Source organism: Sander vitreus, chromosome 15 (genome assembly GCF_031162955.1).
Source record: "Sander vitreus isolate 19-12246 chromosome 15, sanVit1, whole genome shotgun sequence".
Classification (NCBI taxonomy): Eukaryota; Metazoa; Chordata; class Actinopteri; order Perciformes; family Percidae; genus Sander; species Sander vitreus.
In genome coordinates this window covers 6,811,400-6,835,664 of record NC_135869.1, presented here as the reverse complement: position 1 = coordinate 6,835,664, position 24,265 = coordinate 6,811,400, and the positions used below count along the sequence as shown (strand labels likewise).

The 24,265-nt window shown below is 39.4% G+C and overlaps 1 protein-coding gene across 2 annotated transcripts; it reads left to right on the top strand.

Moving 5' to 3' along the window:
- The first annotated feature begins 2,395 nt into the window (after positions 1-2,395).
- On the top strand, positions 2,396-22,906 carry syt5a (synaptotagmin Va). 2 transcript variants are annotated; one of them, XM_078270097.1, is made up of 11 exons: positions 2,396-2,490; positions 7,103-7,128; positions 10,138-10,301; positions 10,676-10,690; positions 14,304-14,482; positions 17,318-17,404; positions 18,170-18,337; positions 18,501-18,668; positions 18,794-18,911; positions 19,577-19,710; positions 20,446-22,906. In XM_078270097.1, exons 3-11 carry the CDS (start codon positions 10,145-10,147, stop codon positions 20,653-20,655), a joined length of 1,236 nt encoding a protein of 411 aa, XP_078126223.1. In that variant the 5' UTR covers positions 2,396-2,490; positions 7,103-7,128; positions 10,138-10,144; the 3' UTR covers positions 20,656-22,906. The 2 variants fall into 2 exon arrangements, with proteins under 2 accessions (XP_078126223.1, XP_078126224.1); XM_078270098.1 differs by lacking the exon at positions 7,103-7,128.
- Positions 22,907-24,265: the final 1,359 nt, after the last annotated feature.

The window sequence follows — 24,265 nt, the reverse complement described above, 5'->3', positions numbered from 1 at the left end:
CTATACTGACTTTTTTTGACATACTATACTATGACTTTTTCAACATACTATGTTATGACTTTTTATGACTTTTTTCGACATTCTTTGCTATGACTTTTTATGACTTGTCAGCATACTATATTATGACTTTTTTGACATGCTATACTATGACTTTTTTGAACATCCTATACTATGACCTTTTTCGACATACTATACTATGCCTTTTTTCGACATACTACACTATGACTTTTTTATGACTTTTTCAACATGCAATGTTATGACTGTTTTCGACATACTACACAATGACTCGTTCATGACTGTTTTTAATATACTATACTATGACCTCTTTCTGACTTTTTTCGACATGCTTTACTGTGCCTTTTTATTACTTTTTTCGACATACTATACTATGACTTTTTATTACTTTTTCGACATACTATACTATGACTTATTTTGTCTTTTTTGACATACTATACTAGGAGTTTTTTATGACTTTTTCGACATAATATACTATGACTTTTTATGACTTTTGTTCAACATACTTTACTAGGAGTTTTATTTGACTTTTTTTGACATACTATACTCTGACTTTTGTTAACATACTACACAATGACTCTTTCATGACCTTTTTTGATATACAAGTCGATATACAAGTCAGAAAAGGTCATACCTCTTTCTGACTTCTTTTCGACATACTACACTATGACTTTTTTCGACATACTATAATATGACCTTGTTATGACTTTTTTTGACATACTATACTATGATTTTTTATGACTATTTTCGACATACTATAAAATGACTTTTTTTCAACATACTATACTATGACTTCTTATGACTTTTTTTCGACATGCTATGCTATGACTTTTTATGACTTTTGTCAGCATACTATATTATGACTTTTTCGAACTAAAATACTATGAATGAATATGAATTTCTGACTTTTTTTGACATGCTTTACTATGCCTTTTTATGACTTTTTTCGACATACTATACTATAACCTTTTATGACTTTGTTAGACATACTATATTATGACTTTTTATGACTTTTCTTCAATATACTATGACTTTTTCAACATGCTATGTTATGACCTTTGCATTACTTTTTTAGACATACTATACTATGACCTCTTTCTGACATTTTTCGACATGCTTTACTATGACCTTTTTATGACTTCAATCGACATACTATACTATGACTTTTTCAACAAAATCTTTTTAAGACTTTTTCAACATGCTATACTATGACTTTTTTATGACTTTTTATGACTTTTTTTCAGCATATTATACCATAACTTTTTCGACATGACTTTTTATGAATTTTTTCTACATGCTATACTCTTACTTTCTTATGACTTTTATTTCGACATACTATACTATGACTTTTTCACCAAACTACACTATGTCTTTTTAAGACTTTTTCAACATGCTATACTATGACTTTTTTCGACATACTATACTATGAATTTCTTATGCCTTTCTTTGACATACTATACTATGTCTTTTTATGACTTTTTCAACATTGTATGCTATGTCCTTTTCATGACTATATTTCGACATACTATACTATGACATTTTTACTTTTTCAACATACTATACTATGACCTCTTTCTGACCTTTTTTGACATGCTTTATTATGACCTCTTTCTGACTTTTTTCGACTTGATTTACTTTGCCTTTTTAAGTATTTTTCAACATGCTATACTATGACATTTTTATGATTTCTTTTGACATACTATAACTTTTTTATAACTTTTTCAGCATACTATACCATGCCTTTTTCATGACTTTTTTTTTTAACATTTTATGCTATGACTTTTTTTTTACACATACTATACTATGATTTCTTTTAATCATTTTTTCGACATGCTATACTATGACTTTTTATGACTTTTTTCCACATACCATACTTTTACTCTTTATGACTTTTTTCAACATACTTCACAATGACTTTTTTATGACTTATTTCAACATACTATACTATGACCTTCATTGTTATATTGACTTCTTGATATCCTGCGTTTGCCTAGCTTTTGTCTGTTAAATCACTTTGTAAACTCTGTTTTTAAAGCTGCAATATAAATAAAGTTAGACGATAGCTGTTGAGTTTACAAATCTTAAATTTCAGTTAAAAAATTACAAGTGGGTTAAAACAATTTAACCTACTGAAACGCAAGTCTTTCTGATTTGTATTAAATTCACTTTTTCAACAGAGTGACACTTGTATCTGAAAACAAAGTACCAGAATATTAAGAGAAATGAGACTTAAAGGGATAGTGTTAGATGAACTGTCTCTTGAAGATAGACTTTTTTTTGCAGTGTAGGTGGACAGTAAGTCGTTGGCAGTGAGGGATATTGTGGAGATTAACACAGAAGGGGGAGGGGGAAGAGAGAGGGGGTGTTATGTGCAACGACTTCTAATCAGTCAGTGGTGGTGGATTTATCTAGAGCACATTTGGATGCAAAACATAAATAAAATAACAACCAAAGGAAGGGAGTGACACTAAAAAGGTGAGTTATACTCTGTTTTTGCTGTGTATTATTTTAGAGTTATTAGCTCATTAGTTACCATGGCCAAATTATGTGTTTTATGTGGGGGTGTTCAGACAAACAGTAAAAAAAAAAACGTATTCAATTTACAATTAATTGAAAACAGAGAAACAGAGCTGGCAAGCAAACCATTGCATTCAATATGCTTGAAACAACAAATGCTTTTTTCCTGAATTATTTTTTTTAAATTCATTTTTAATCAAATACACAAATTGTGCAGTGTCTGCATAACGTACAAAAGATACCAGGAAAAATAAGCTCATTCCCTTAACCCGTTCCCCAAACCTCCTAACAGCCGGTATTTAAATCACTTTACTTTAACACAGTCCTGGAAAAAAAAAAGGGACACATGCTGGTTTAATAGCAGGTTAAATAGGAAGAACAACAAATATGTACTTGAAAATGACTTGATCATGAAACATGATTCATTTTCCATTAATGACTAATTTCAGCTGCAGTTTCATCTCTCTCCGTGTATTACAGTCGTTCCGTAAATCTGTTAAGAGGCAGCTATGCTCACAAGGAGCACAAGGTTAATCTAATCTATTTGATTTTGTACTTTAAAGCTAATTTTGATTTCATTCTCTATCATTTGACGAATGCATTTCGTTGTGAAAGTTCCTGCAGGAGAGAAACATTTGATTTTACTCATTGTGCAGGATGTTTTCCAAACCTGGCAAAGATTAGTCGAAGTGGATTATGGGAGGCTTATGCACGGCTATTTACAGAGTCTGTGTTCACGTGCAATCACCCGCAATACTGATGTTTCCATCTACTGCCTATATGAAGTTTTTTTGACATTGTGTCCGGTATTATAATCTTTAAATCCTGCAGCTTGGTGATGGTTGTTTGCACCTTGACAAAGGCTACTGTGAGGTGTCTTGGCGCTTGTGGCTTTTTGTACAAAGCTGCAAATCTACAGCAAACAGTCGAAAGCCTTAATTTTAACTGCAGTTATCTTGTCTAAAATGATCAAGCAGCATCACTTTTACAGGTCACCACAGGTCAAATTAAATTGCCTGATATGAGGATTAAAAAGGCAAACTCATAATCACAGGCACAGCCATGTTTATAGGCTAATGGTACAGTAATTGTGAATTTATTTATTTCTGTCTGTCTGTCTGTCGGTCTGTCTGTCTGTCCGTGTAGTATTGCTAAAAATAGAGCCCCTAAGAACTACATGCAGCAGTCTTCAGAGTGAACACATTGCTGTCCATGGTCTCTTGCTCCTCCAGGAATGACATTTTGGTTTTGCAGTAAGTGTTATATGAGATAGAGACACCGAGATGTGTCTGAAAGCTTCCAATCAAGCTTTGATTTTCACCACAATACTGTAAATTGTTCCATAAAGGAGATCAAGAGTAAACATCCAAAGTGGCATAATGTAAAGCACACGCACGCACGCACGCACGCACGCACACACACACACACACACACACACACACACACACACACACACACACAGTCATACATACTGTATATGAGGACATTCCATTGACACTCATGGAACATTTACACAGCACACATTTTGACTGGTCATGGCAGGAAATGCACAGGTGTTACTAATAACATTAATGATGGCTCTGTTATAATTAAGTTAAAGTGCTAGTTTCTTCAGCTTTAACCAGTAAAATGCCACCCACTGAATGCATTTGAACCCCCGAAGTCTTTGCTTTATGGTTGAAAGATAAAATACAGTGTGTTTTTTAATGCTTTCTTTTCTCTTTTTTAACCTTCTCTCTCAGCTTTTTGTGCCATTACTTTGCATGCGTTGGTGGATCTTTGTCACACAACGACTCACGTTTTATTGTTCATGATGTGAGCTTTGTTTAATATGTCAAACACTGTTATTTCCTACAGTATGTTAATATAAAAGGTTGTTGTCATATTTTGACAAACCATGTCCCTGTTGACAGACCTTTTTGTCTGTAGCAGTAGTTTTTTTATAGCCTTTGCTTTTAAGAACCTAAACATTTTCTAATTTAGCTTTGAACCAGATTCATTGCATTCTTTTTACCCCAGAGCAACCTCACCACATATTGCTCTTTCCTCTCATTTTGTCTTCTAATCTTTGGTTGTCCAAACTACGAACCAGGATGCAAAATAGTATATTTGTTGGGAGTTTTCACATATAAGCAGTGTGATTTCCCCATCGTGCAATATCCGGACAGAGACACGTATTCCTTCATCAACCTGATCAGGTTTCTGACTCACTGATGTAAGATTTTGGCAGCGGTACAGCCTTAATCTGCTGTGACCCAGATAACAACTGTGGTCATCATCCTGATTTTGGGGTGTCCTGAACTTGAACTAAAATGTCATTATGCAACATGCAGAGTCCGGGCAGAAACAGCAGAATGACAAAGAGTTCAGTGGGTATTTATACGGTATTTATTTGATATGATTGAGGTCCATTTAGCTATTTTAATTCATTTAATTGTATTTTATTTTGTATATTGGCTGCTTGTTCAAAAATGTTTCAGGGGTTTTGCACTCAGAGAGTTACAGTGCATACTTGTATTCATTGGCCATTAAAATGATCAGATTAAACCATACCTATTATGGACATATTTGGCACTACACAAAGTGAATTCTGCCATACAACATATATGCAAGTGTCAATGCTTTTTTTTTCCCACCCTACAATACTGCATAAAGACACAAAATGCTACTGAATTGAAAACAATCCCTTATCAGTCAAACCCTGACCATCAGGGATGTAATGGAGAGTAAAACACCAGACCTAGCTTCCGTCTGCCATATATCTTCATGATATGGTATCAGTGTGTAGCATGAAATGTATGTCAATTAAATTTGTGGATTTCAGCAGTGCAAATTCATTAAAAAAAACCCACTACTGTGAAAATACCAAGGATGTGTCTAAAAGGCTGTTGTCTGTGTGTATGTATCCAATGGGTCAGATGATGAGACCCGTTTTGGTTTGGAATCTGCGGGGTTGTGGCCGCAAACAGAGACCTTTGGCAACACCGACACTGACGCCAATGTTTCGCTGCCTGATTGGGTCTTATTGGTCATGACGTCTCATTCTCTGAGACTAAGCTACTAACGTTACCATGGCAATAGTCTATATCCTTGACGTTCCACTTCCGGGATTGTTGCGGTGCCGCAGGAAATTCCGCCGGATGCATGTATTTTCACCGATGTCCTTTGTGTTGGAATTTTAAACTCTGGTGGATTTATGAGGACTATGGTTAACTGCTCCTCAGATCTCTGCAGGGTAAATCCAGACAGCTAGCTAGACTATCTGTCCAATCTGAGTTTTCTCGATTATTTTATTTCACAGCAGCTCCGTGCGGAGCTTAGCACCGCCCACGACGATTGTGATTGGTTTAAAGAAATGTCAGTAAACCAGAGCACATTTTTTTCCCATCCCGGAATGCTGTGTGGACTAGCCAGACCCTCCTCTGCTCCAAAGCGTGTTGATGGTCTGGCAAAGCGAGACTACCATGGCAACTACCAGCAACGCGTGGTGTATACATGCTGTCTCCTGTTTATACGCATGCTCAGTATACAAGAATGTTGATGATATATGCTGTTTGGGCATGTTAGTTGAAACGCAGATTAGTTCTTCTACTGGAGCTAAAAACACTTGCGTGCACGGAGATCGCTTTTGGCTCAAAACTCGGCTTAAAACCTGGCAGCAGTTAGCTGTTTTCGATAGCATAAAGACAACAGAAACAAGGGGGAAAACAGCTAAGCTGGCTCTGTCTAAAGTAAACCAAATCTGCCTACCTGCATTTCTAAAGCTCACTAACAACTATATCATTTGTACATCTGTGCAAAACTTGCAGTGAAATGAAAATTGGCCATTTTACAGTGGGTTGTGGCAGACCCCTGTCGCAGTATTTCTTGGCTCTGGGCTGTTGCCAGGCAACTACCAAAGACTCCAGGAAGTTACTGTGCCTGGTCAAGAAATGTTGTTATTGTTTTATTTGATTTTGATTTGCTTTTATCACTGCCAGGCTAGCTGTTTCCCCCTATCTCCCCTGTTTATCTATCTATCTATCTATCTATCTATCTATCTATCTATCTATCTATCTATCTATCCTAACTAAGCTCAGCTAGCTAGCTACCACACACACTGACACACTCAGGTCCCCCTCTCTAATCCTCTGCTCATGCAGTCCAGGGAGGTAAAAGGGTTGATGTAACACAGCTCGCCACCTGAATCACATCTCATTTTGTGAATATGATGTGTACGTCTATGTGTGAAGGTCTTTATTCCAGCTGTCACGAGGGAGGATAAATAACAGACAGACGGGGACAACAGAAGAGAGGGAGGAAGGAGAGATAATGGTGGGATGGGCGGAGAAAGGGGAGGAGATGCAGAGAGGCAAACTGTACTCAATTTGTTAAAGCCGAGGGATTTTTGGATTACCTTTGGCAATTAATCCTGTTACATCGCTGTGCAGCGACAGAGGGATGTCCACCGTGGGTGGGGCATATGTGTGTTTAAATGTCAGCCTGTGTGCAACAACTGACAAGCTGAACTCTTTACAGGGCACAGAAGTCCTTAAGAGATTCTCATGATTATTTTATTGCTTCTACCCAGGGCCACAGGCAGGGATTTGGCAGAAGGTATGTTTTCTAGTTTCACTTTATACACCTTTTAAGCCTGAGATAAATTCACATTATGCCTCGTTAAAGAGTTAAACTAATATCTTTCAACATGGGGTTTGGAAATAAAACAAAGGAGGAATATTTTTTTTTTTTTACAAATTCTAATTTCCATTTTGTTAAGATTGTCTTTGTATTGGGATTGTGTACTTAATAGGCAGAAGAAATTTGACATGCTACAGTAGAAAAAGTAGAGGTGTAAATAATAAAATGAGTGATGATTGAATTCCAATTAGCTCCTTCAGTTTCAGGGTCCTAATGTTGTGCTTGCTCATTGTCACACTGTCATGGCTGACATTTAAATAAAAAAAAAAAAAAACAGAGCCTCGTTAATGTTATTAGTAACACCTGTGCTTCCTGCTATGACCAGTCAAAATGTGTGCTGTGTAAATGGTCCTTAGGTGTGTTCATGAGCTTTAAGTCTTTATGTGGAAACTACATGGACGCTACATAGGAGATGTGTTGTATTTTGCTGGCCAGAGCGTTTAAACAACACGTTCATAGCTGTTTTCACTATTTGCAGGACAAGGAATAATAATAATAATAATAATAATACATTTTATTTATGGGCGCCTTTCATAGCACTCGAGGACCTTACAGTTAAAACAAGCAAAAATACAGTTAACAAACGCATTTAAAAGATTGAGATAGAAAATTAAAATAAAGCAATCGATCCATTATTTTGATGGAGAGTGGGGTCACGTGGGGTAGGCCTTTCGGAAAAGGTGGGTTTTGAGGGAGGTTTTAAAGGTGGGTAGAGACTCTAGTACGGATGGATAGCTGGAGGGAGTTCCAAAGACGAGGAGCAGAATGGCTGAAGGCTCTAAACCCCATTGTGGACAGGCGGGCAGAAGGAGTGAAAAGCAGTGAGGAAGAGGAGGATTGGAGTGTTCGGGATGGAGTGTAGGGCTAAAGGAGTTCAGAGAGGTATGGCGGAGCGAGATTATGGAGGGCTTTGAAGGTGAGAAGAAGAATCTTAAAGTCAATACAGTATTGGACAGGGAGCCAGTGCAGTTGTTTAAGGAGTGGAGTAACGTTGTTGTTCAGTTGTTGGGGTTCTGGTGATAATACGGGCAGGTGAGTTTTGGACCAATTGGAGTTTATGGATGGACTTGTAGGGTAGACCAGAGAGGAGGGAGTTACAATAATCAATACGGGAAGTGTGTGGGTGTAAGTGATGGACGAAGGCGGTGTATGGTGCGAAGTGAAAGTAAGCAGACCGGGTGAGATTATTGATGTGTTTTTCAAAAGAAAGCGTGCTATTGAGGATGACACTGAGGCTCTTCACCTGAGTGGAAGAGGGGACTTTGGAATTGTCGATGAAGAGTGAGAAATTGGGACATTTTGCTAGAGTGGATTTGGAGCCAATAAGGAGAATTTCTGTTTCGTTACTGTTTTGTTTGAGGAAGTTATGAGTGAACCAGGTTTTAACTTAATCTAAACAGTCCGACCGGGAAGACGGCGGGAGAAGGGAAGTGGGTTTGGTGGACAGGACTGAGCCCTGGGGAACACCACTGGTAACTGGGGAGGGTTGTGATTGAACATTTTTAAGTTGTACACTTTACATCTCTGGTTAAACGTTAGCCAAAAAGCTATCCAGCCAGTGACTGGTTGTTTGCTAGTCAGTTTGCTAAAGAACTAGCATGTGAAGTACCTATTGTGCGTTCACACAATGCTGTCAGAATGGGAAGAACAGGAAAAACATCCTTTATTCTGACTTGGAAGTGTTGTGCATTATTTTAAAGTGGTTAGCCCCAGTGCTAACCTTGTAGCCACATAGATAGATAAATAGCCTAAATTATCTACTTTTGTAGTCTTCCGTATTTGTAGCAGTTCCTTACAAAACCAGTGTAAAAGTGTAATTATAGCTCCTATAGAATTAGTTGAATCAATTGTATTGAGTGTTATTATTGGATTTTATTTTGATAAAACTGCCTGTGCATTTTCAGCCATTCTACCAACAGTTTGTTGACATGTCTGTAGTTCTTATCACCATGTGGGAGATATTGTTGGCGTCAAGAATTTCTCCAATTTCTCCGACTCTGAACTACAAGTTGGAGGCTTACGTGAAAATTTTTTCCCACTCACAAAAAACATCATGTAGTTATTTTACTTAATAATTAGGTTAGGGCATTTGTGTTTTTAACCCTCTCCCTGAATTATATACTTTAAAATCATGTTTTTAAAATGTATAGTCCAAAACATATTGTATTACTTTCGCCTGAAACTTTTGCGTAAGTAGGCTAAAGTATTTTTAATGTAGGCTAAAGTACTGTATTTAAGTAGAATTATAAAGGCACTTGACTTCCATCCTTAATTCTATTTTATGCTACATTATACTTCTGCCCTACTACAATTTAGGGGATAATATTGTACAAATGACATGCTACTCTGCAGTTTGAGAGTTTTGTTACAAATATAATATGATAAATATATAAAAATATATATAAAGATATGATTAGCTAACCACTGTTACAGATTAAACTACCCAACATAAAGCAGCTAGAATTAACTTCATCTCAACAAGTGATGACATTTAAATGCTGAATACATGTTACATTTTGAATGCAAGATTATTTTTACATTATGGTATTACTACTTTAACTAAAGTTAAAAAAAAATTGAGTACTTCCTTTACCACTGGATTTCCTCACCATGTATCTATTTCTTTTTCAGTAAAACCTCAATAAAATAAAAACCTTTGTCCCTTTATGAGTATAGTTTGTCTTTGTGAGCTTAAAGCTTAAAACTAAAGAGTGAATAAATAGTGAGAGGCATGAGAGTGAAGCGAGCGAGAGAGAATTAAAGAGATTAAAGCCAGGTGAAAGGTCAAATAGCATGATGTTTAAATGAAGGACACATCTGAGAGAGAACAAATGTGTTGTTAGCTCTTTGTTGAAGTTTTAATGTCACCGCAATTGATTACAAAGTTGCTGACCGTTTGTTGTCTGCTCTCCTTTGATTTCACAGAGCAGAGATGCGATTGGTCAGCTTGACCGGGGCGCGACTCCGCAGGGCGGCCGAGGAGGAGGAGCGGGAGCACCCTCCAATTCACTCATCCCCATCGCACCGCTCCAACCACCAGTTCGCCAGCATGAAGAGCAAGTTCTTCAATGAGCTCACGCACCTGCCAAGTGAGCACAAACACACACACACACACACACACACACACACACACACACACACACACACACACACACACACACACACACACACACACAGACACTTAACAAAGTGAAAAATTAAATCCCCCAGTGAGTCCCCAAGTGCTTGTGTGGCGATGTATTTTCAATGTTGTTCTAGTCGGTTAAATATTAAAGCCAGTTTAGCAGATGAACCTGTGTATGCATAGACCCACAGACACATGCAAACTAAAAAAGAATCAATCTATTACCTACATACCATCAGCAAGCCATCATGTCATCTCATTTTCAATTCTCATGTTTTTCATGTCTCTATTCTGTCCTCTCTCATATCTTCATGTGACCACTCTGCTCTGCTCTTCAAGATCATAAACTCAAGAGTAAGTCATCTCTTGTCTTGTACCATTCATGTGTGTCTTCTACAGATGGCGAAAAATGGCTGTGTATTGAACCAAGGTTTAAATGCCTTCTGCAAGAGAAGTTCAACAGACGTTATAGTAGAGGAGTGTAGTATTATGGAGACACACCCTTCACGAGCTAAAAAAAACACTTTGTACACTCTTGGGCTTCTTAGCCAATGGTATGGAAGCCCACTTACGCCCAAAAAAATTTAAATATGAAAAGTTATAAATGATTAAAAAAACAATAACACTAATACCGGTATAAACTCTTTATAAGAAAATAAGTGATACATTTGACTTTCTACCAGAGATGTTCAAAAGTCATTTTTTGGAAGTCCAAGTCGAGTCTCAAGTCTTTGAGCTCGAGTCCAAGTCAAGTCTCAAGTCTCTGGCCATCTGATCTGTCCCTAACACTGTACTGTTAAATCTCATGAATTCAAAGCATGTCCTGTAGCTACCATCCAGACAGTACAGTATCAAAATCAGTTGTAGGATAACTTTATGGGGTCTACTTAACACATCCCTCTAGACCTCGGACCTGGTGAAATATTAACCTAAGTCTGTCATCATATGGATACAACTACTGTACTACAATCTGCCTGTTCCCAGCATTAGCACAACACTTTGCGATGGTTAGCTTGTTACCTGTGGACTACAGCAATAGAAATATGTGCAGAATTAAGACAGTTAAGACGGCCCAGTGTTTGGTGGACCGGGTACACCTTGTTCACTTAATAGCCTACAAATCATCCACGGGATCAATTACGCTTCACATGAGTTTGCCCACCCGACACTGCGTTTGTTCCTGGGGAGATGGATCCGTGCGTCCCGCCTCCTGTGCGCCATGGATGTCTGAGCCTCAGCAACTGCTAACGTAAAGATACAATGTGCATGTTCCCAGCATTAGCACTTTGCGATGGTTAGCTTGTTACCTGTGACGATATATGCTAAATGTAACGTCTCTTTCACATTAGCGTGTGAGTGACTGACCTATTTAGGTGTGTTTTGAGATGCCTGATGAAGTTCGACGTTGTTGATCCGGTGCCACACCCCTTGCATTTAGCTGTTGGCTTACTGCCACTGTTTACCAAGTTATTGAAAGCAAAACTAATGACAAAAGGCACAACTCCGGGAGGACTTGGTGTCGCCATCGTCAATGTATTTTGTTTTATGTGAGTGCACGCACATAAGGCATAACGCATGCGTTACGTTGCACATCATGGCGGGCAGGGGACATGAGGCTCGTCATACGTTTCCCCGTATATGCGGCAATAAAAGAAAATAGAAATACATGAATGAATTTAGATTTCAAAAAGCAATAATTGCATGAAAACATGTTGTTGACGAGTCTCGAAGCTCGAGTCTGAAGTCTTTTGGGTCGAGTCCGAGTCAAGTCTGAAGTCAGCTGTTTGTGCGACTTAAGTGCGACTCGAGTCCGAGTCTCAGACTCGAGTCCCCATCTCTGCTTTTTACGCAAATAAACTTTTGTATCGCACTGCAATTAATCATGGTCTTCAGGCTGAATCCCCACCATTTTAAAGGCATACCCGACACTGAAAATGTTCTACCCCTATGTGAACTTTTCAGGAATTTGAAAAAACGTTAGAAATGATCGAATAGTCTTTCATATGTAAGAGATTTTGCTCATCCAACAGTGGTGACCCAATGGTTCAAAGCAGTTATAATTGATGTTTTTACAATAACAATGTATGAAATTACTATGTGAAAGGGATCGCTCGTAGAGATGAAACTACAGAGAATTATCACCAGAATCTGCAGCTCCCCCCCATTTTAGAGTTTAGGATCCTTATTTAGCTGTCCGGCTGCAACTTTACTTTTTTGGCTCACTCTCACTACTCTTGTAGCGATGTTGTCGGCCGCAGCAGGCAGCTGTTTTCAGCTAAAAAGCTCTAAAAACCCACTGTACACTACCTGCTCAGCAGACATACACAGTTAGCTGTGGAGCATTTTGACTTTTTAGCTGAAGAGCTGTTGACAAAGACCAAAAACAGAGCAAATGTTTTTGCTGCTCTAAAGTGGCCAAAAAACATTAGTTATTGCAGGTTTGAGCTTCAATTTATGAAACAAGACTATGCATGGATTCAGGCAGATCATAGACGGCAAACCAGATATCATTTTAATGGGCGAGAGCAGGGCGCTAAAATTAATTGTCATTACTGAAAAAACATTAGTTATTGCAGGTTTAAGCTTCAATTTATGAAACAAGACTATGCATGGATTCCGACAGATCATAGACGGCAAACCAGATATCATTTTAATGGGCGAGAGCAGGGCGCTAAAATTAGGCGAGGCCAGCAGAAAATACTGGCAGCGGTAGTCTTGCATTGCCAGACCCTCCTCCACAGCGCTGCGGAGGAGGGTCTCCAATAGAAGAACTAATTTGTGTTTAAACTAAAACATCCAAACAGCATATATCATCAACATTCTCGTATACTGGGCATGCACGTGCCGGGGTAAACAGGAGGCAGCATGTATACTCCACCCGTTGCCATGATGGTCTCAGTTAGTCCGCACAGCATTCCGGGATGGGAGAAAAGCGCGCTCTGGTTCATTGGCACTTTAAACCAATCACAACCATCTTGGCCGGCGCTAGGCGATGGTGCTCTGCAAAATAGCCTTGGGAAGGAACTTGTTTTGGTGGAACATGTGTACGTTCAAAAGTTGTTTTAGTCGTGCAACAGAAAACTCAGATTGGACAGATAGTCTAGCTAGCTGTCTGGATTTACCCTGCAGAGATCTGAGGAGCAGTTAACCATAGTCCTCAGAAATCCACCATAGTTTAGAATTACAACACAAAGAAAGTGGAAGGTAACGGATATCCGGATGAAATGAGGGACATCCAACGGAATTTCCAGCGGCACCTGAACAATCCCTGAAGTGAAACGTCGTGGATATAGACTATGGCAACGGTAGACAGCGTTGCAATTCAAAGTTGAAATATTTTAACTTTTTGCTGTACTCCATGACAGCATTTACTACCTGATATTACGAAGCTCCCTCAAACAAAGAAAAAAAACATGGCCGATCTGGACAACAAGAAGCTAAAGTTGCAACAACACACGGAATTATGTGATCAGAGCATGGAATCCTACAGAGATATTACAAGAAGCTACATGCATTACAACAATAATTGCATAAAAGAAAAGACACAAAATAATTGTATCTAATTCCATTCTTTGTAAACAATATAACATCACCATAGCAGAAGTAGCACATAGCATAGTTTTTTCCCGTGCTGTCCAAAGGGTGTTGTCCGTCAGTCGTCTACCGTCTACCCAAAATGCCATGCTAATCCTTTAAATTCTTGTTGAAATATTTCAGACTAGACCAGCAGTAGCCAATTAACAGACAGAGTGGCATTGCCATCCACATAGCCACAATGCTAGCATGGCTAAAATACTTCAAACTTATTTACAACCAAAGAAGGTTTTTACATGACAACAATCTTACATTGTTTAGAAATTGCTTTTCCAAAATGCCTCACAAGTCCAGTTCACCTCAGTAGGCAGTGTCACTGTTGTTTCCTATAAAACTACACGGTGCAAACATGCCTTTCTCCTCCTTTCTTCAGTGCCCATGTGGGCGGTGGGAGCCATTGTGGTTGTAGTCCTTGCCCTTATCGCCTGCATGGGATTCTGCATCTACAAGAAGTGCTTCGGTGCCAAGAAGCCCAAGAAGGTCCGAGAGAGGAAGGCAGGACGAGGGCGCAGGAAGAAGGACAAAGATGGAGAGGATGGAGATGATAAGAAGGTGAGAAATGGCGTACAGGGGTTCTGCCACGTGGATTCCTGAGATTCCCTGAGAAATTCGGTTTTTTTTCCTAAATGTTTTCTACTACACAGATTTTCTCAAGTAAGCAGTTTCTATGGTTTCACTCATTCACCTGGTAAAAAGTTAACAGTTGAGGTTGAGAGTAATTGGTAATTATAGTTTAAAGCTATAGTGCGCAACTATTTTATTTTAATGAACATCTGTTACATTCAAGCCATTGCCAAATAAGTTGATACAAAGCTAATTAAGACTATCAGCTCCACACAGCTCTCTGTATTTCTCAGTATGGCTATGTTTACAAAATGGTGTAGTCAGGCAACTTTTGAGCGCAGAAGCTCGAGTGATGTAGCGTTTTTGGAGATGAAAAGGACATGATAATTACCTCTTCTAAAAAGTCCATGTTTTTTTGAATCCTCTCTGTCCTCCTTGATTTGATGGGATAAATAATACTAGCAACTGCGTGGAGGTGGGGTGGGAGTGGTGCACAATCACCTAAAGGCCCTGACACACCAACCCGATTATCGGCCGTGGGACAGTCTGGCGAGGTCAGTGACTTGAGTGTTCGGTGTGTTTTGTGCCGTCGTTAGTCGGAGGAGCCGTCAGACTTCATTTGGGCCAATTTGACATGTTGAATCAGGAGGCAGGCAGTCGGACTCAATGGCCAATCTGATTGGTGGAGCGCTAACCCGGAAATGACGAGCGGGATGAGCCTGACTAATGCCTCTCAAAATCTGACGAAAATATTTTAAACTGACCTTTGTCAATCTGAAATGAAGACAGATTCAGCAACTGCATGGTCTATTTCTCGCTTAAAATGTTTTCAGAAACACGTTTTGGTGAACTACCTTCGTAAAATATGGGATCGTACTCCGAACGAAGCCACCATTATGCCCGGTTGTAAAATCCGGGAGCAGCCAGATCCACGTGATGCGTTCATCTAATCAGCTGCCGGTTTTCATTTTTTGGGCGACAATACAGAATAGCGCCGCCTGCTGCTATGGAGACGTATTACGTCTCGCGCACGCACAGAATGTACGCTCAAGTCTGTGTCGCTTCGATGTGTTCCAAGGCACTTTTTTGACCAACTCGGGGAGGCAGTCAGTCCAACTGCCTTTTCTGCCGAAGGTCGGCCATCGGATTGGTTTGTCAGAGTCTTAAGGCTTGCGTCATGCGGATGCACCAACAGTGTTGTTGTCGTTACTTAGAATTCCTCATGGGGGCGACAGAACCTACGCACTATAGCTTTAAGAAAAACATTGCGGGTACAAGCCAGAATACAGTTCCCATTATTTGTTTTTAAGGTATAGCTTGACATTTTGGGAAATATTCTTTTTCTCTTTTTTTGCAGATAGTTAGATGAGAAGATTAATTTTTCATGTGTTTTATAGGATAAATATGTAGCTACAGCCAGCAGCTGGTTAGCTTAGCTTGGAATGAAGACTTGAAACAGGGGGGAACAGCTCTGTCCAAAGGTACAGAATGCTGGTGCTGGTAGGTGGTTTTTGATACTTTTGGACAGAGCTAGGCTAGCTGTTTTTCCCCTTTATGCTAAGCTAACCAACTGCTGGCTGATGTGCAGACATGAGTGTAGCATTGATCTTCTCAATTAACTCTTGGCAAGAAAGCAAATAGGCATATTTCTTAAAATGAACTACTCCTTAAAGGCAGGTGAAAAGATGCAACTGGGGACATGTGTAACAGTACATGGCTGACTACGCTCTCCACAGGCCAACAGATAGAGTTAGCAGCAGTTAGAGCTCCACTGTTTGTATCTGATTGCAAACACTGCTTCACAGTCCACAGCTGTTTGGCTTTTATCCATGTTGAGACTAGTAGTCACGAATTGACAGCTTAAACTGGGCACAAAAGCCAACATGGATGACAGAGTAACAGCTGCTGTTCCTTTGGGATTGCAGAAGCTTGTAGTAACAAGAATAAAATATAAAATATAGATTATTTCAAATACTTATGTAAAACCTTTACTTGTTGGCAAAACCAAAAGGATAAAACCATTAGTATTTTTTTTTATCAATGCTTATAGGCCTAATGCTTGTCCGTGATTACTGATAGTATGTGTTGTGAAACAATCCGATCAGGAAAGGAAAGGATAACAGTGTTGCAATTTCGGATACACATAAAACGGACGAGAGTGACTTTCTTCAGACTCACAAAATGGAATGTGGAATGTAACATTATTCACAACAGTATGATCTTCAAAGGGTGGCTATTATGTGGGAAACCACAGTGGATGAGTAGAAAGCAACATGCACACCACTTATTTTGTCTCTTTTGTGGTGCAGGGAATTATTTCCCCCCAAAGATCCATTTAAAAAAGAAATACAATTCCAGCACACACTTTTCATCTCTGCATTTGGTTTATTTGGTCAGTAAAAAACAACCAAAACCGACCAAATAATCCAAATGCAGAGGTGAAAAGTGTGTGCTGGAATTTCTTTTCTTTTTGAAAAGGAAACTACAGTGGAACCATAAATGTGCCATGTGGAGTTTTCTTGTAAACAAACTATACAAACTATAGTAGTGTTAACATTCAGTGTTACTCACCAAAATACATGAATGCATTTCATGCTCATTAAACATTGCAAAGGCAATTTTTGATTAAAACTTTTTTTTTGACATTTTGACAAAGAAAATGGGGGCCCGCTCATTAAAATATTTCTCCATAGTGTATTTTTAAGACCCAAGACATTTTCCTATCATGTCATTTTCACTGTATGGTCAATATTGACGTCTTTTGAAATGTGTGACCTTAATACTGTTGTCTGTTAACGGCTAACTATGCTGTGTTTCTTCCAGGAGGGAGAGGAAGGGAAGGAAGATGAGGAGAAGGAAAACCTTGGCAAACTGGAGTACTCACTGGACTATAACTTTACTGATAACCAGGTACACCCAATACACACACCTGCACGTAGTATTTTGCAAGCACACACCAATATCAAACCTCCCAAACACAGAAACAAAAGAATTAATGAGCCCAAACCATGGAAGGACCCAGTAAAGATGGCACCCTTTATTCTGAAAACATTTTAGGATTTAGGACCCAGGAATGCTTAAACCAGACACAGTTTAGAACTGACGCCCCAACTCAGAGTAATTTCCTCTATCTGTGTCACGTGGGTTTCTCCACTGCCACGCCTCTTTAGGAGACTAGCGGCAGGTCCTGAGTGTATTGATTCCAATGGGAGAAGTGAACGTGAACGCAGATTATGACCAATTCTTTCGCCTCATAGTCACCGAAGTAAATATTGGAGCCATTTTTCACAAGCCACATATCTCCTGAACATGCTGACACTAAAATGGCACATCAGGAGAAAATTAACTTTGTTCCGACCCATTTCTATGTCAGGGACAAACTCTCGCGAGATGTGGCGACACTGATAAGCTAATGTCAATTAACGTTGGTGAACGTGGTAAAAAATTATTCCGCAATGCTAAATATGTCTTTTACATGTTAGCAACAGAAAATATTCATAAATTATACAAATACAACTTTTCATCCATCCACACAACATTAACTACACTTTCAAGAGGTCACGCCCATTTAGGAGACAGGAAGTGCATACTGTTTCATACCATTGGCGCTGCTTGAAATGTGCTTCTTTAGTATAGTGGATCTTTGCTTAATCTTATCTCTCCGTCCTTCTCCAGCTGATAGTCGGCATCCTCCAGGCTCAGGACCTCCCAGCCATGGATTTAGGGGGGACCTCAGATCCCTACGTCAAAGTCTACATGCTGCCAGACAAGAAGAAGAAGTTTGAGACCAAAGTCCAGCGCAAGAACCTCTGTCCGGTCTTCAATGAGACCTTCACCTTTAAGGTCTGTACATCAATACTGGAGAGCAATGAATGAATGAACAGTAAACTTTACAATGAAATTGTTTCGATCATATTATCAGTAGCATTTGTAAACTGTTCAGCATGAACATTGAAGCATCTTAAGCTTTTTTTAATATATATATATATATATGATCCCTTTCCAGATACCCTATAATGAGTTGGGTGGTCAGATTCTGGTGCTGCAGGTGTTTGACTTTGACCGTTTTGGTAAGCATGACACCATCGGCGAGATCAAGATTCCCATGAACAGTATAGACCTTGCACAGCCAATACACGAATGGAAGGATCTGGTTGGAGGAGAGAAAGAGGAGGTAGATGATTTTTTTGACATCCACTGAAACATACAATGAATTTAACCGTCATTACCAACATTTAAAGCAACTAAAGCCCAGTGCAATATGATAACTCATCCATGGATATGTAATGTCCTTCACAGCAAGAGAAGCTAGGTGATATCTGCATTTCCCTTCGTTACGTCCCTACGGCTGGTAAGCTAACAGTTAACATCATGGAAGCCAAGAACTTGAAGAAGATGGATGTTGGAGGACTGTCAGGTAAAAACACACACTTACCTGCATGCTTGTACTAAAGACTGTTAATGAATGGCAGTTATGGTTCATGTCCACTGTGGCGTTATTTTTACGGCAATCATCGCCCCGCTTCCCAGCATTGCACGTTGGTGGGCTCGCTACTAGCAGTTGTCAGTTTCTTTTCAATGACCACTGACAAGCAAAGAAAACAGGCTACACTCGCCTACAACCGCGATGGTTGCAGCTAATTGGAAGAATACTTCACGTGGGGCTGTCTGCTCCCAAATTTTAAAACAGACCATCATGGCGTCTCTTATTTTACTAAAAACAGTTAACCGATGTTTTTATGGGAGACATAGACTATGCAGTTGGTGAATCTGTCTTCATTTCAGATCGACAACGGTCAGTTGAAAAGATTTTCACGAGTTCCTGAGAGACGACGAGTCGAACTGCAGGCTCCTTATTTGCATAAAATAGCCTGGATTCATCTTTATGCAAATGAGTCACGGTCAACTCGACGCCCCGCTTTCCCGAAAGCTGCCGCAACGCTACCAAAATGAATTGCGCCCATGCTTCCCTTAGACTTTGAATGGGAAGCATGCAAACGAGGCTTGGCAGTGGACACCTACCATCACGGTTTTCCTGTTGGCTCTCTTGAACCACTGCCTGACGTAGTCTCTCTCTCTCAGATCCCTTTGTTAAGGTGGTGCTGCAGCACAATGGGAAGCGAATAAAGAAGAAGAAGACGTCCGTCAAACAAAACACTCTGAATCCTTACTTCAATGAGAGTTTTAGCTTTGAGATCCCCTTCTCCATGATCCAGGTTTGTACATTTGAGTTAAATATAACACACATTTCCTTTGACATTTACTTGTTCTTCTCGCTCATCATAAAAGCAGTATTCAGCGTGCATTCAGTTAATTGTTTCAAATTAAGATTACACTCCTCTGGCTGCATTATTAGCCACGCTAGCGGTTTCAGGACTGGCACTGTGGGTCAGGTCAGTTGGTCCACCACTTTGGTCCACACTGAAATATCTCAACAACTGACCCTTATATCCTCCTAAATGCCTACTTCTTTCACCTCCAGTTTGTAACACAGGCTTATCATGAAAAGTTTAAGTCACAAGCCCAAGCTGAAATAACCCATGTGACATCATCAGGGTTGTTTCTTTACATTGGAAAATCAAAATCGGAGGGGGGGTGCAATATTTGTCAAAGGCAAAATATTTGTCAAACCATTCTGAATTAAGTATTGTGGTGCTGCAAAGACATCCAAGCCTACAAAACATGTCCTACAGATTAAAGAAAAAAAATCTGTGTTTGGTACAGTCTGATTCTCGCAAAAATCAACCTATTAAGATTTTAATATTTTTCAATGAAAATAAGAATAATGATACAAAAATGGTTCCCTCCAATATCGTGAATCATGTCACAATCACTATATCAGTCTTCATAATCTTTAGTAGAAATTTTCCTCATGTCGTGCAGCCCTACTGTACATGCAGAGGAATTTGGTCTAACCATAGCTTCTCCTCCTCGGCTGTCTCCACGTACAGAAACTCCAGGTGATAATTACTGTGTATGACTACGACAAGCTTGGCAGCAACGACGCCATTGGCAAGTTCTGGATCGGCTACGGCGCCTCAGGTGTCGGGCTACGCCATTGGTCAGACATGCTGGCCAATCCCAGGCGTCCAGTGGCCCAGTGGCACTCGCTGTGCCAAGAGGAGGAGGTGGATGCTGCTCTGAAGGCCCCCATCCGCTAAACACACTCTCTCTCTCACACACACACACACACACACACACACACACGTATACACCATTATTTGCATAGAAGGGGTGTTCTTTCATTTGAAGGCATTATGAAATAACCTCTTGAAAAGTAATCTTTAATTTGTTTCCGTTTCATATCATCATTCATTTTGTAATATTTCATTTTGGGATCTCTTTATATGACTACATGTGTGCTTTATATTGTTTTGAGTACATCCTCAAATGTATACAAACTGACAGTGCACAATGCAGCTAAATGTTTTTGCATTAGCTCATGCATACACTGGTACGCTGCACATTTACCCTCATTTTACTTACTAGGCAAATAACTCACCTATTTAAATATTAAATGGGGTACTCCGGCAATTTAGTATTGCATTTCCATAAAGTTGGGAGACTCACAAGAGACATTAAAAAAGTGTCAAAATCAAAGCAAAATATCCTGACTTTTAGTCCCTAAAAACCCTGAATACTACACCTCCAATATTGAAACTCTTTGACAGTCTTTGCGTTCCACTTATCTAGGAAGTCGGATGTCGGAACTGGGAATATTATTTTGCATGTACAAACACGGTAGCAGCATGTACACAGATTACGGTGGCCGACAACTTGGTGTCAACTTAAGAAAACACACGCAAATAGACAAAATACAAGCAAATTAAGAAAAAATTTTCATTAATTTGACAACACATACGCAGCATTTAGCAAACGCGCTGCAAAATACACACAACACAACCAAATACACAAACGCGCTGCAAATACAGAAACGATGCAAAATGAAAAGCACACAAACTCTGAAAACAAATGCAATAGAAAAGCGCCGCATCCAGTTTACACAATGGAAGGCGAGGTTATGTCAGAGAGAGTGAGATATTTTGTTTTCCTAATTTTTTTATTAGATTTTTAATAAGTGTTCTTTTCAGTAACATATGGGCTAACTAGTGTTAGCTACCAAGCTCTTGTAGAAGTCAGTCTCTAACACGGTAGCTATGTAAACCTGTTTTCATAATACTGTAAAAGACTAGGGGCAAACGTAAAAATGAATGCACCTTTTTATGTCGCCTCTTTACTACACTTTTCTTCCCGTTCCCTAAACAACACTCTCTCTCTCTCTCTCGCTCTCTCTCTGGGGTCGAAAGTCAAGCTGTTCCACTTAGTGCTCCCCCTAGAGGCCTGCAGAACTTCCGTTACTAAACTGGATGCAGCGTTTTTCTGTTGCATTTCTTTTCGGGGTTTGTGTGCTTTTCATTTTGCATCGTTTCCGTATTTGGAGCGTGTGCGCGTTTGCTAAATGCTGTGCACGTGTTGTGAAATTATTGAAGGCTAATTGGATGGACAGCGCTGTGTGTACGACTGATCTAATGAGACACGGATAAGCTAATAAACAGTATATTACTACAGCTTTCACTACTGTTGGTGCTTAGAGCAGACATGTTTTTGGGGTTGGGAGGGGTTCTCCCGACTTTCCAATTTGAAAAGTTCGACTTCCCAGTTCAACTGGAAGACACCATCTGTCTTTATGCGTCTTTATCAGTGCCCCCATTTCTTGACACATGCTTTCTGTTAAACGTCTCAAGCGCATCATCAGGGTTATTTTTGTCAGACGTTCAAAAGCTTCTCCACAGTGAAAGAAAACATTATACAACTGTTTTCATTGGCTAAGAGTTCTCCCTATGATTAGTACATTGAACTGCATGTGTAAAAATGGGAAAGCGCCCCTTTAATATGTATTTCCTTAACACCTGTATCTTGCTATGAAAGAAGTATAAAAAACCCATCCATCCTTTCTGTTTGAGTAGCTCTTAACTGCTGTTGCAGAGCTGAAGTGTGTTTCTTCGTTATGTCCTCTTTCCTTATGATTTCCTCTTGTTTACCCTGATAACTCTCATATCTTCCAAACTGTCTAAACTTGATTTTTCCATGTGAAATGTTTTGCATTTAGTTACATGTTTTTACTGATTATTGTTCTGTTTCTCTTTGTGTCTCTATCTGTGCTTGTGCTGGAATGAGTGGAGATCTTGTGTGTTTGGTGAGTGGTGCACATTGATATTTGTGTGTGTGTGTGTGTGTGTGTGTGTGTGTGTGTGTGTGTGTGTGTGTGTGTGTGTGTGTGTGTGTGTGTGTGTGTGTGTGTGTGTGTTGTTAATCATAAAAAAATGGAAAGCTGTTTGTGGTTTCTATTTCGATACTTGCAATGTGATTGTAAATAAATAGCTGAATAAATAAAGTATTTCCAAACAATGACAGATGGTTTGACGGTTGGATGGATTCACATGTGCGCACACCCACACACACACACACACACGCTAGATTATCCTCTATCCTCACATGCGAACATGATAGCCTTTCATTGGCGTGATATCGTTTCAATTGTATTTTACAAGCAGAAAGTCTCACACACACACAGACACAGTAGAATCACTTAAATGCATCATTTGGGATTGAAGATGTCTTTTTTGAAAAAAAACTCTATTTGAACCATAAACTAATTATCCGAATGGGATTATATCCTCTAATACAATCAGGAGGATTTTTATACCGTAAATTAGAAGAACTGAAGCGTTAACTGTAATTTTCTGAGGGTAACTAATCCTTCACCCTGCAATTATTGCTGCCAATTGTTCCAGTAATCCAATTATGAATGTGCAGGCTTTTTCTGGACAAACTGTGGTCTTCACATTCCAAAGGCAACGCAGCGCTCAGCTGCTAAATTTGATTTCAGTGAGGTCTGTGCATGTGTGCATGTATGTGTGTGTGTGTGTGTGTGTGTGTGTGTGTGTGTGTGTGTGTGTGTGTGTGTGTGTGTTTGTGTGTCCTGACTCAATGCAGTGACTGGATTAACAGTGTGTCCTCTGTAGTCCTTGTCTGAGTCTCAGTGAGCCTAACATGTGAGGCAGGAATTAAAGGGGGGGGGGAGGCTCGTACAGGAACAACTAACAACTAACAACTAAACTAAACGTAAACCCACAGATAATAAACTATTTAAAAAAGTTAAAAAAAAAAGTCTGAACGATAGTGTTTTATAATGAGGTATAATTTCTCGGTCAAATTAACCATATATTGTTCTTGGTGAACAAGTAAAAGAACACTGTACAAATAAATACTTAAAGTCCCTGACCGATGAGAAAGATTACAAAATTAAATGACACTGAAAAGAATCAACTGCTTTTTGGAGTTTAATTGATGACCCAAAATAAATGGGATGATATTATTACTGGGTCAAAGCAATATATGTATATATATATATATATATATATACACATTTTGGTAAATAACGCAAACACTGGATCCCAAAATTAATTTGAATTGAACAGAACAGAAAGGCGCAGTAGGCGTTTTCACACTTGGTCCGTTTCAGCCCTCCAAAACAACTCAGACCTATTAGTCAGCGTTTTGTGTGCATATGTGAACACTTCAAAGGGACTCCAACCGCTCTGGAACGAACCATATTCAGACCTCTTTAGGAAGGTGGTCTGAGTATGGTTCTCTTCACCTGTGCATTGTGAACACAGCACGCTTCAGGTTCTTTTTGCCCTTTGCCCTGTACGTATTTTAGCCCTGACTGAGGCCTATCAGAGCTGAAGTGGACCAGAAAGAGAACTG